This window comes from Lontra canadensis, unplaced genomic scaffold (assembly GCF_010015895.1).
Source record: "Lontra canadensis isolate GAN:19392208 unplaced genomic scaffold, GSC_riverotter_1.0 scaffold160, whole genome shotgun sequence".
In the NCBI taxonomy this organism is placed as follows: domain Eukaryota; kingdom Metazoa; phylum Chordata; class Mammalia; order Carnivora; family Mustelidae; genus Lontra; species Lontra canadensis.
In genome coordinates, this window is record NW_022631154.1 from 1089 (window position 1) to 14067 (window position 12979).

Genomic DNA, 12979 nt, shown 5'->3' on the forward strand with positions numbered 1-12979 from the left:
GGGAGGGGCTGGAGGGAGAGCACATGGGGAGGAGAATGTGCAGCAGGGAGGGCAGCAAGAGGGCAGGGCATGGGGGATAAGGTTGTGGAGGGGAAAAGCCAGCAGGTTGTAGCCTGGAAAGGGCAGGGCCCAGGCTCAAGCTGCTCTGTTAGTAGAGGAAACATGCCCTTATCTGCAGGGTAGCACCAGAAAACCAGGGGGTCAGACAGGGCCCTGGGGCCATGAGGCTAGTGGTATTCATAGAGCCCACCAAGACTGCATCGAAACCCAGAGTCAGTGCAAGAAAGGACGTGAAGGCCGGCTGAACCAACCTCTTCCCCTAATGAATAAGAAAAGGGAGTCCCAGACACAGAAATATTTTCCAAAGCCCATCCAACAAGTCTGGAGAAGCTAGGACTAGAGTCCAGCTCTTGGCCCCTCACTCAGCCGTGAGCTTGCACACAGGACCCTGCAGGCTGAAGGGCACAGAGCCTGGGGAAGGTTCACCTGTGTGCCTCTGTTACGGCCCCACTATAATAGCCGGTTTGATACCGACAACGGAGAAGACACAAACTTCCCTGAGACACAACAGCAGGATGGGGGCAGACCCGTGGGGACACAGACCCACTCTTGGTCCTGGGCACCGGGAAAGAAGACATGCTTACATGGTCGCTTAATTGTTTTAGCCACAGCTGAGGAAACCATACCCTTTTCTTTCAATAGCAGCCTCCAGAATCACTGTCTGGAACCAGGGGAATGGCCCCAAATCAGGCCCTAGCAGGAGACTCTGAGATTCCCCAAGGAGAAGACCCCACTCCCCATCACCCCACATCCCAATCTCTGGCCTTGGTTGGCAGAGAGGGGGATAGATGGCATCGGGGCAGCGATGAATGGAGCCAGAAATAGCCCGCCCATGTCAGGACCTCCACAAGCTCAGCCCTAGGCTCTCCTGAGCTGGGACCAGCCTGGGCCCAGGGGGCCACTATGGTCTGCTGATACAAGGGAGCCCACTGCCCACCTGTTTCAAAGCCTGCCCAGCAGCTCACTCCCACCCGCTGCTGCTCCTGGTCTCCGCCTCCCCCCATTTTACTTCAATCCTGGGTTAACGCTCTGCGGTCACAGACAAGGCTCTACGGAGAGTCACGGGGCAACAGACCAGCGTGCGACTTCACGCTTCCTCGTTTCTTCATTTATTCATGCATTCCCGCATTTACTCGTCCCACAGACATTCATCCAGCATCTATGGAGCTGGGCCTGACCCAGGGCCGCAGAAGTGACTTGCACGGCAGGCTGGACAGTCAGAGCCTCAGGCTGGGCCCACAGCCCAAGCTGTGACCCTGGGGTCGTGCTTTCTTCAGCACACACCATGCCTTCCTCTTAATGCTTTTATTTTTCTTTAGAATTAGTGGACCAATTTTATAAGCAGGAGTTTTCACATAAAACTGATATTTTCTGGGCCTTCAGGAGATGGGACGACACCTGGTCCACTTTCCCACCACAGCCTGAGGCTGAGGACCGCTGCCCTTCCAGGAAAGAAGGGTCCCATTTGCCACCGTCTCCACTACTCCCTAGTGTCGGGAGGCCGGAGGCCTTGCGTGAATCGTCCCAACTTGCCCTTCTGGTGATGCTGCTGCTCCAGAGCCAGCAGCCTCCGGGGTCGCTCCAGTGCCTGCCTCCTGTGAAAACTCCTGCCTGGGGTCCCCGGCCAGGAGCGCACGTGCTCTCACAGAGCCTGCAGAGGGCACCATGGGGCGCTCGGCTGAGGTCCCAGGCACCTGCTGGGGCTCCTGGCAGATTCCCTAGCAGCCCGAGCTTCCTCCTCAGGAGCAAACAAGGGAGGGCCGACCTCGCCCTACTCCGTTCACTCCGTCAGGGGGTGACTGGCTCGGCCACTGCAGCACACATCCAGCGAGGCTGTACTAAATGCTGGCTGTGTGTTTGGCACTGTGCCAGGCCCTGCCCTTAGCTCCCAAGATGTGATTAGGAATGTGAGATATAAGATTATGTCCCCTCCATGTATGAGGACTCATCCATCACGTTCCCCCAGCATCTAGCACTGTGTGGCACATAGTAGGTATTCAACCAATACTGATATTAATGAATGAAACAATAACTAATAAGAATGTCTCCTACCTACTGAGTTCTTCCCCCTTTACACGTACGGTCTCGATTCTCAAAACAGGCTGTTCTTTTCCTGTTTTAATGACCAAGAAGTGAGCCCAGAGAGGTTAAGTAAACTGCCTAAGGTCACACAGCCAGTCTGAGCTCTTAACCACAATTCCATGTGCCATCTCAGCAGAGCAAGGCAAGACGTGCTCGAGACCACGGTGCAGCACACACAGTGGCTGCCTGGGGCTTTCAGAAGGCCGAGCAGGGAAGAGGGGCTGAGCAGTCAAACAAGATTCATGACGACGGGACAGAGACGCTGGTGGAGGTGGAAAAGGACACCTTTCCAGATGCAGGAAAGGTCGGAGGGAGCAAAAGCATAAGGGCAGCACGCATAGTTAAGTCCTCTGTGCGTGCTTCCTGGGCCGGGGCGGGGGGGCGGCGCAAGGCTGCCACACTGGGCGAGATCCTTCAGCAAGTGTGAGGTCTCCCGTCAGCCAAGCCCTGGGCTGTGTCCTCAGGAGGGTGGGAACACGAAGAACCTCCCTAGAGGATCTACAGGCAGTTATCAGAGAAAGGCAACATACCTGCACAACCCAGGAGAGGATGCGTTGAGAGTCGGAAGTGGGGGGAACAATTCTGGGGGAAGAACAGTTGTTTTCAGTTGAGGAGAGCAGGCAGGCTTCCAGGCGAGGTGGCATCTGAACCAAGCCACGAGGGGTCGGTAGGGCTGCCCCCTGTCGTGGGTGAAGGACACTAGGGTGAAAGCCCCGAAGACAAAGGCCTGGGGTGCGTGTGGCAGGTGGGCCCCGGAGACCCCAGGGGAGAGGGCGGGAGGGGACGACGGCGGGGCAGGGCCGTGCTTCCTGGGAGCTTTTTGTGCTGTGCTAAGCAGCTCAGCTTCCTGCCCCGGGCAAGGGAGGTCTGTAGTCAGGGAGGGACCCGTCTTGCCTAATGAGAAGCTACATAAAAATATTTGTCTTCTAGGTTGTAAGTTCTAAAGGCATGGCTGTAGAGACGCAGTCCCCCTGAGGCTCTCTCACTCAGACTGTAAGAGGGAGGTGTGATCGGAATCACCCTTAAGCAAGAACCAGGATGTCTGGGCCCAGTTCCTGCGAGGTCACCAAGCAGGCCCCGCTCTGGCCTCAGTTTCCTCCTCTGCCATACAAGGGGCTGGAGCACTTCCAACAACTCTCCTAGCCCCAACTCATACCCCACGAGTCCCAGAACCCCACGCCAACACCTCAGCCTCCAAGGAGGGCTTATCAGGGAGCCAGGCAGACATAGGAAGGCTCCGCGGGCCTGGCTGGGCCACACACATGCGGAGCAGGGGGAGAGTGAGGGCCGCCCGGGGAGGGGCGGCTCACTGACTCAGGTAGGGCAGAGGGTTGGGGTGGAGAGGAAGTGAGCTCCCCAGCCAGCTTCCTCCCAAACCAGCTCCAGGCCCAGGGCTGGGCATTTCACAAAAAAGCCCAAGGAACTTTGAGGACATTTCCTGTCCCGCCCCAAGCCCTTTCCTGGCACTGACAGTCCAACTCAGGGTTGCCACATTGCTCACCTGTGAAGCAATCTTCGCAGGAGAGCTGAGGGTCTGGCCAGGGGCCGCCTATAAATGCTGGGCACACACGGCGCCATCACATTCCTCTGTGTGGCTCTGTGACTTGGGTAAGTGAGCTCTCAGCTTCCCCCCCAAACCCCGACTCCTTCCTCACCTCCCCCCACGACAGGCCTCCTCCAAGGCCTCCTCCCGGAAGCCCTCCTGGATTGACCCACCCACTTGAAAATTCCCTCACCGTTTCTTGGCTCCTATTCTGCCTGAGCCCCTTGTCCTCAAACACCCTGCTCTTTAGCCTTCTCCAGACACCTAAGCCCACCCCTCCCGTGTGTGGGGCTATCTTCTCTCAGTCCCATCGCAGCTTCCTTTCCTTCTGTGTTTCCCCTGCTGTTCCTACGTGCAGCCTGTGGGAGGTGTCGGGGAGCTCAGCAGCCTTTTCTTCTGACCACCTGAGCGCCCGCTTATCCGCTCCTCAGACAGGGTGCGGGAATATAGGAAGATGGCGGACCAGATGTCCCAGCTGGAGTGCAGCATCGAGACTATCATCAACATCTTCCACCAGTACTCTGTGCGGCTGGGGCACCCGGACACGCTCAACCAGAAGGAACTGAAACAGCTCGTCAAAAAGGAGCTGCCCAACTTCCTCAAGGTAGGCAGAGGATCCTAGCAGGCCTGGGGCAGCCCGGGCAGGCTGGGCTGAGGCGGGGGCACGAGGGTGCTCTCTGCGGGGCCACTCCTTCAGCCCAGCCTGCAGAGGCACCGGCTGCATGTCCCTAGAATTGCTCCAAGTTAGAGAGCGGAGTGACTGGCACCTATGCCGTGTGCAGGACCCCGTCCCGGGTGGGAGTGCGTCGTGGCAAACAGGACCCGCGGTTGGGATACACAGCAAAGACGTTGGGCAACAAAGAACGTAGATAAAGCCAATGCCCATCAGTGCCCCAAAGGGTGCAAGAGAGAGCGCTGTGGGTGACTTGGGCTGGGTGGGGAGAGCCGACTAGGTGGGTTGGCAAGGAGGGCCCCTCCGAGGAGGTGACTTTTGGGCTAACGCTAAACTGAGGAGGGAAGCAACTGAGGACACCCCTTGGCAGAAGCGGGGGAGATGTTCCCCCCCAGGGCGGTCTCAGTGTGAGGGCTGAGGGGCTCCAGAGTAGGAAACACACCACGTGTGCAAAAGCCCCCATGGGGCAGTGGTGTGCACAAAACACACAGTAACATAATTAGTTTATTCCCCTGATCTGCAAATGACTAGGCAGCTCTGGGGGGCAGGGGGCGGGGGAGGAGGAGAAGTGGTTTCATCCAATCTTTCAGTTTTCTTTACAAGTTTGGGGACTTTGGGAAAACAGAGGCCTGGACTCAGAAGGGTGAGGTGTCTGAGTTCCAGTCTCGGCTCCATTCCTGGGGAAGGAGGCAGCCTTCCCCAAAGCCCCACACAGCTCAGGAGGCGATACAGCGGGAAGGCTGGCTGCTCCCCACAGGTGCAGACACGGGGAAGCAGGGCGCTTGGTCAGCACAGAGAGGAGAGGGTCCAGCCAAGAGCTAGTGGGGGGAGGCTCTCCTCCGTGTGACTCCCACACCTGGCCTAGCACCCACCTCCCTTGTCCAGGAGGGGAAGCTGAGACCCTGCAGGGCCGCCGCTCCAGAGTGAACAGGGAACAGGGCAACAGGGAAAAGTGCAGAAGAGAAGGCCGTGTGGAGGGGCTGCTGGAGGGGGAAGGGCCTGGGGTCTGAGCTGGGCACCCACAGGGTCTGGGGAAGGAACTCAGCTGAGCTTCTCAGCCAGAGGGCGGGACTAACGGCAGCCTGGCCCCCCACCTCCCATCCTCCCCTCAGCAGACTTTGTCACACCCTTTGGGGTCAATGGACAATATCCACTGCTCTCTGGCCCCACACAGGATACAAAGCATCTTGTTCTCCTAGATGCTGCCCCCTGTGTAGGTTGACATGAGTGTCACTAATGAGTAAGCTAGAGAGAGAAGGGAGAGGCAGGAAAAGAGAAAGGAGCAGGACAGTCGGGTACACGGACTGGAACAAGGCTGGGCTCGTGACCCCCTCCGGCTCCCAAGCCTTGTCAATCCGCAGGAACTAGTTCCCCTTTTCTGCGACGGCTTCCTCAAGGAGGGTACCCAAGTCCACCTGTTAAGCTTGTTATAAAGACCAAATGAGGAGACATTTCTGTGCATACTAACTACATGACCTCAAGCAAGTCTCTTGATCTCAGTTCTTCTGTAAAATGGAGAGAATCATAGTGCTCAAGTTATATGCAGAATAAATCCGCAAGTGTCATGTTCAGCGTCTGCTAGACCGTGGGCAACTGCCAATGGTCATTTTTAATTTTTTACCTTAGGCCTAGGAGGCAGGTTTCCTTCCCTATGCCTTTGCCTGGGGTCATTGGCTGAGCCCCCATCCCCAGCACTGGCCAAACCACCAGCCTGGCCAAGCCGACAGCCCTAACCGCCCTGTCCCCCCAACCCATAGAAGCAGAAGAAGAATGACAATGCCATAAACAAGATCTTGGAGGACCTGGACACAAACGGAGACAAGCAGCTGAACTTCGAGGAGTTCTCCATCTTAGTGGGCAAGCTGACAATGGCCTCCCATGAGGAGATGCACAAGAATGCCCCTGAAGGAGAAGGCCACAGCCACGGGCCAGGCTTTGGGCAGGGTGACCAGGGCCACTGCCATAGCCACAGTGGCCATGGCCATGGCCACAGCCACTAGCCAGGAGGCCAGGACACCCTGCCCCTGCCCAACGAGGGCCCCAGAGAGGCCCCACTGCCTTAGCTGGAGGGGCTGGGAAATGGGGAGCAAAATAAAGTCTTCCTCCAAGCCAGCACTGTGCGTCCTTCTTCCACACTCCTCCCGACCTGTCCTTCCAGGGGCCTGGGTGGCACATGGCCCTGCCCTTTAATGGCTGAACCCCTTCATCTGCTAATGACAGAGTGAGAAGCCACAGCTAAACCCCTTGGACTCACTTCCTGACTGTTTCCCACTCCCACCTCAGGCCCCACTACTCAGGTCCCCTCAATCCAGCTCAGGACTTCCCTGTACTGACCATCATCTGGCTCTTGTCCTCATAGAAGGCAAAAGGCGGATATCCCTTCCTCTCGACATGCAGGCCCCCCTGTCTGCCCTGACTTTCCTGCACCCAGGGCTGTCTACCATCTTCCACAGCCGTCTATCGTCTCCTAAGAGACCTCACTCTTCTGGGAGTTACCCCAGGGCTGTCTACCATCTTCCATAGCCGTCTGTCGTCTCCTAAGAGACCTCACTCTTCTGGGACTTACCCACAGGTGCGCCTAGAGCAGTTGTGTCTAAGAAGGGAACTGGGTCGGCTGTGTTTGCCCGTCACCTGTGTCCTGGATCCACAGCACCCTCCCCATGGACAGGCGCTGGGGCAGGTGCAGCAGGGATGAGAGCGGGCGAGTCTAACCCGTACCCACCCAGTGCCCGCAAGATGGAGAGAGAAGAGCTCCGCCTGCTGGTTGGAGGAAAGAGCTCCAGTCCTGTCCCTGCAGCCATTAAGGCCAACCACTTCCACGAGGACATGTTACTTTAGGTCCAGAGCTCCCTGCACAAGTGAAGAAAGTGAGACAGAGTGGGGAAGGGCCCAGTCCCAGGACATAAAGCGGTGGAGCTGCTCAAAGTCATGCAGAAGGAAGCCTGGGGGCTCAGTCAGCGAAGTGTCTGTCTCCAGCCCAGGTCATGATCCCAGGGTGCTGGGTTCGATCCCCCAATCAAGCTCCCTGCTCAGCGGGGAGCCCGCTCCTCCCTCCACCCTTGCCCCTCCACCTGATCATGCTCTCTCTCTCTCTCTCTGTCTCTCTCGCTCGCTCTCGCTCTCTCTCTATCTCTCTCTGTCAGAAAGAGGGCTCAAGTGGGTGGGACAGCGGGCAGAAGGAAAGGGAGAAGCAGTCCCAGGACCCTGGGATCATCACCTGAGCAGAAGGCAGACACTTAACCGACTGAGCCACCAGGCGCCCCAACAAATAAAATCTTTTCACAACAAAATAGTGTGGAGACAAAAGGGCCTCAAATCCCATCTTCTCCATGGGCTGGCTGTCCCGGCTCTTTCCCCACTGCTGAGCAGGTCAGAAGGTCAGGTCAGAAGGAGGAGGTCAGGTTTCCACTGCCCCACAGTGCCGGCTGGCTGTAGCCGGTCACTGGGCTGTCTGCCGGCGGACCGTGCCGGCCTCTGCTCTAAGGGCCCGGGGCCTCTGCTATGGTTACAGGGATTTGGCCCCACTTGAGGGTATGGTATTTCTAGGAACTCCTCCAGGCTGTGTGAGCTTGGGGGGCAGAGTTTAGAAGCCCCAGGTCCCTTCCCTGCCTGACTTAGGATGCTGAGACTGGGGAGACTCATCTTCTGATCAGCCTTCTCCCTGACCTTCACGACCAGGTGGGAGTCACCTTCTGGAGGCAGTTTGGAGAAAGAGAACCAGCTGGGGGACCTGGGGATACCCCAGGGTGGGGCACGCACCTCTACCCCTCAGCACCCCCTCCCTTTCCCAGTGTCCCATGAGTATGTTGTGACCCTGCCTCCGCTCCAGACCGTGGTCTCCATGGGCCAGGCTTCGGCACATGCGCACATGGGCCTCATCCCCAGCAGGCAGCTGGTCCATGGAGGCTTCTCAACAAACAGTGACCCTGCAGGTGTTCTAGAATATCCCACGTGCTCCTTTCCTGTGGGTGGTGTGCAGATAAGAGGGAGGAGGTGGAGCGACCAAGACTGGTAGACGGAAGGCTTCTGGGTGTCACGAGTCTCGAGCTGGAAGGGAGGGGGCAGCAAGGCGATGGGACTCCAAAGCCCCGCCCGGCTCTCTTCTGGCATCTCAGCCTTCGTCTGTTGCCCACTAGAAGCTTCCCTTTGAGAAAACGGATTTGTCTTGAAAACAGTCTGAAAATCATTGATTAAAACCCACCTGCCACCCCCTGCTTGACTGATGCTCCCAATGTCCCCAGCAGGTGGTGGCCTGAACTCCTCCAGGAAAGGGAGCTTCCTAATGTGGCGCTGGCACTGGGACGGTTCTGCATCACACCAAGCCAGGATCTGTCACCTTGTGCCTGCCGGCCCTCCACCCTGGTTTCCCCACCACATCCTTGGAGGCACAGGGAAAATCTAATCCCTTCCAGCCATGCAGCCACCCACCTTTTCAAAGTGTTTCTCCTATTAAAAAAAAAAAAAGTGTTTCTCCTAAATAACACCCAGACTTTCTCCAGCCTCCACACCTTTGCACCCTGTGGTCTCCGGCAAGTCTCCTAGGGCCTCTGTCACTGCCGCCATGAAGCCTTCCCTGACCACCATCTTTTGCAAACATGTAGGGGCTTACCCTCCAGGCCCATGGAACTCTCTGACTTCCACCACTGCACTCCTCATACAGACCTGGAAGCCCTTATCAAGTCTGATTATGGCCCCGAAGGCAGAAGAGACAGCTCAACTGCCCCAGGTGCCAGAATGAAACACTACAGATGAGCAAGTGGAAGTCGGGGGGTCCCGGGGACCCGGGGACCTGGGGGGGCGCAGTTTGCTGAAGAGGGCAGAGCAGCTGCGGGCCAAGATGGCAGGGGACAGAGCTTCGTAGATGCCAAGAGTTCCCCTTCTGCCATCTCTCTGTTAGCTCAGTCTGGGAGTAGGACGGAGTTCTAGGCTCCAGGGGAATGTCTGACAGTGAGCTCGCCACAGAGCCCTGAGGGATTGTAGGAGAGCTGGTGCAGCTGATTTAGCCCCTTCCATCCCAAAAAACTGGTTCTGTAAATAACCCTAAAAATTTATAGAACCACAGAAGACCCTGAAGCCAAAATCATCGTGAGAAAGAAGAACAAATCTCCAGGTATCCCAACCCCAGATTGTAGACTATACCACAAAGCTGCAGGAACCCAAACTGCGTGGCCCTGACATAAAAATGGACACACAGATCAATGGAACAGACTACAGACCCCCAAAAAAACCCACGATCGTATGGTCGATCAAGTCAACAGAGCAGGCAAGGGTATCCAGTGGGGAAAGGACAGTCTCTTCAACAGATGGTTCTGGGAAGCTGGACAGTGCATGCAGAAGAATGACACTGGGCCACTGTCCAACACCATACACAGAAATAAACTCAGAGTGGATTAGAGACCTCAGTGTGAGACCTTAAACCATCCAATTCCTAAAACACGGGCAGTAAACTCTTAGACTTCAGCCTTTGCAATGTTTTCCTGCATAAATCTCCCCAGGCAAGGGAAACACAGGCAAAGAGAAACTACTGGGACCACATCAGACTAAGGGTTCCCGCAGCGATGGAAAAGATCAGCAAAAAAAGATTCAACCTCTGGAACGGGAGAAGATACTTTAAATGGCATATCTGATGCGGGATTTATGTCCAAAGCATATTAAATGACTCAAGCACCTCAACACCAAAAACAAATTTTAAAACAGACCAAGTGCCTGAAGGGACATTTTTCCAAAGAAGACACACAAATGTCCAACAGACACATGAAAACATGCTCAGCACCTCAGCGTCAGGGAAACGCAAACCCAAACCACAGTGGGAGACGGCCTCACACCTGTCCAAACGGCTGCATTAAAACAGAGAAGCAGCAGCGAGTGTTAGTGAGGAGGTGGAGAAAAGGGACCCTTGTGCACTGCTGGGGATGTAACCTGGGGCAGCCACTCTGGAAGACGGTGCGGAGGGTCCTCACAGTTAGAAACAGAACCACCGTGATTCTATTTCTAGGTATTTACCTGAAGAATACAAAAAACACGAATTCCAAAGACATGTGCACCCCTCCGGTTATTGCAACATTATTTACAGTAGACACGGTATAGAAACCACCCGAGTGTCCATCCGCAGACGAACAGATGAGGAAGGCGTGGTGTGTACACACGACGGAATGTCACTCAGCCACCGAACGGGAGGAAATCATCCCACTTGTGACAACATGGCTGGACCGAGAGGGTACAGTGCTCAGTGAGGTAAGTCAGACAGAGAAAGACAAGTACCATATGATTTCACATGTACACAGATTCTAAAAACAAAACAAACAAACAAATAAAATCCAAACAAGGCATAAAAGGACTCAAATACAGAGAACAAAGTTGTGGTCACCAGGGCAGCGGGGGTTGGGGGTCTGGGTTGGCGGGGGGAACAGGTGAAGGAGAATAGGTAAATTTGACTATAACAGATTTCCAGCTGTGAACTAAGTAAGTCACAGGGATAAAATGTGTGGAACAGGGAACATAGGCTACGGTAACAGTGTCATGCAGTGACTCTACTGACGACATGTGCCGGCTTGTGTCGTGCGCCCTGACCCGGCATCGCCCATCAGCCATACTCCAACTAAACATTAAGAGTAGAAAAGCCAGTCCTGTTGGGTAGAGAGGAGCTGGCTTCCTTCCTCGGGATGAGGGCTCAGATTCCCGCCCGACGTGAGAGTCATCCCCCTATGATTAAGGAGTCCTCCGGGAAAGAGGAACTTCTGGGGTTTCCCCTCCGCACAATGGCCAAAGAGCAGAGCCCAACATGAACGCCCATCCCTGGTTCCTGTAAGGAGGAGCTGTCCCCTTCGCAACAGAGCGTGAACTTCTGGATGACTTTCCGGGAGGGACAAGGAAGGGAGAGTGGCGGCCCGGCCCTTCACAGCGCTCTGAATGTGCTCTGGGGGACATGGGATGCTCTAGGACTGGGCGAAGAGGAGAGTTCTCTCATCATTCACTTGTTTGTCCGTTCATTCCTTCGCTTGACACACACTGATGGGTGGGTGACAAGGCCTCACCTGCAGGCCACCTCAAATGATTTTCATACGGAAAATGCAAGGTTGGAGAGGTTAAAGTTCAGTGGGACTTTGAGGTAGGAACGTGACCCTTGAGCAGAGGCTGGAGGCAAATATAGACCCACTTCAAGCCTTGTGTGCCTCCTGGGATAAACAAGCAGGTGCTCAGATGAGGCCTAGAAGTGGGCAGGTGTGGGGTCTGATCGGAAACGGGGAGCCCTGGGGGTGGGAGAGAAGTGGGAGAGGTCGAGGGGGCCATCCCGTGTCTAGGCCTGCAGTTTGCACTCTCCACGGGAGAACGGAGGGCAGGAGCAGTGTGGGTTTTAGGGAAGGATGTGATTTAACCATACTGCTATTTTAAAGTCTCTCTGTCTGTGGTTTATGGGATGGATTTGGGGTGGGAACGAGATGACAGGCCCGGGCCGGTGAGGAGGCTGCCAGACAGTCCAGTGGGAGCTGAGCGAGCCCAAGATGGCCCTTCTCAAAGAAGTGTCCAGCCAGGATCTCAGCCAGGCAGGCCGGCCCCCCACACTCTGCAGGGTAGAGAGGGTAATTCTGCGCTATTTCCCAAGACCGTGACAGGAAGGAAGGCCTCCACTTTCACCAGGCTGATGAGGCAAGTTTACATAACCCTGACACAAACTCTCCTCTGAGGAAAACTCCAGAATCCAGCCTCCACACCCACGCCCTCCTGAAGTTACCGTAGAAAATCCTGTTTCACAGATTTTGACATTGCAATTACCAAAGCGACAGCAGAGCTGAAACAGAAGGTTGCCCAAGTCCTCTTGCCTCCTGGGGCTCGGGCCAGAGATTGTCCTCCACCCCAGCGCTCCAGGTGGCTCCACGGGGCCCCAAACCCAGCCTGACTGGGCCCCACACCCTGCCTCAAAGATCCCCTCACACACACGAGACAGAGAACGTGAGCACCTGGGAGGGCCGGCTGGCCTGTTCCTCGGAGCACCCCCAGTTTTCCCATTTTCACCCATGCACCCAGAATCATCATGTGCGGGGAAGAGATGGGCAGCTGTTGCCAAGTCCCAAGGGAGCAGCCTGGGCCCAGTTCCAGTCCACCCCTCCTCTCCTCCTCCTGCCTCCCCCACCCCTTCTCCAGGCCGCACACGCCTCCCTCCATCAGTCTACATTCTCACTCCGAGTCTTCTCCTCTCATCCTGCTTTCTGCCCTCCTGGTCTCGGGGCTGAGACCAAGGAGCCAAGTGCTGAATGCCAAGGAGCTCGGGTCGTTCCAGGAAGGGCAATGCCTTTGAGAAGTAACTCAGGGTCCGATCTAGCCCGGCACGGCCCCTCCAAAGCAGAGCATGGGCAGCCTCGACAGCACCTAGAGAAATCATGAGGGAAAGAGTAAGGCCTGAAGCCCTTGAGCCTGGAAAAGAGAAGCAAGGGAGGTCATGACAACTGCCTTCAAATATTGCTGAGGTCGGGTAGAGGGGAGTCCCCCCATTGCCAGCACCCTCTGTGCCGGGCCCACCCTCCCCACAGCCGCCAGGAGCGTCTCACTGCTTTCCGGACTAGGCGCTCTGTTAGGAAACACCAAGTCGGTCCCACAGCACCAACACCGCTCAGTCGCGCACA

General features: G+C 56.2%; 1 protein-coding gene across 2 annotated transcripts; it reads left to right on the top strand.

The window, feature by feature from the left end:
• The first annotated feature begins 3684 nt into the window (after positions 1-3684).
• S100A9 (S100 calcium binding protein A9) lies at positions 3685-6468 on the top strand. Of its 2 annotated transcripts, none has more exons than XM_032845165.1 (3): positions 3685-3750; positions 4121-4289; positions 6116-6468. In XM_032845165.1, the coding sequence occupies exons 2-3, from the start codon at positions 4140-4142 to the stop codon at positions 6356-6358; spliced, it is 393 nt and encodes a 130-aa protein (XP_032701056.1). In that variant the 5' UTR covers positions 3685-3750; positions 4121-4139; the 3' UTR covers positions 6359-6468. The 2 variants fall into 2 exon arrangements, with proteins under 2 accessions (XP_032701056.1, XP_032701054.1); XM_032845163.1 differs by having other exon boundaries at positions 3689-3750; positions 4117-4289.
• The last annotated feature ends 6511 nt before the right edge of the window (positions 6469-12979 follow it).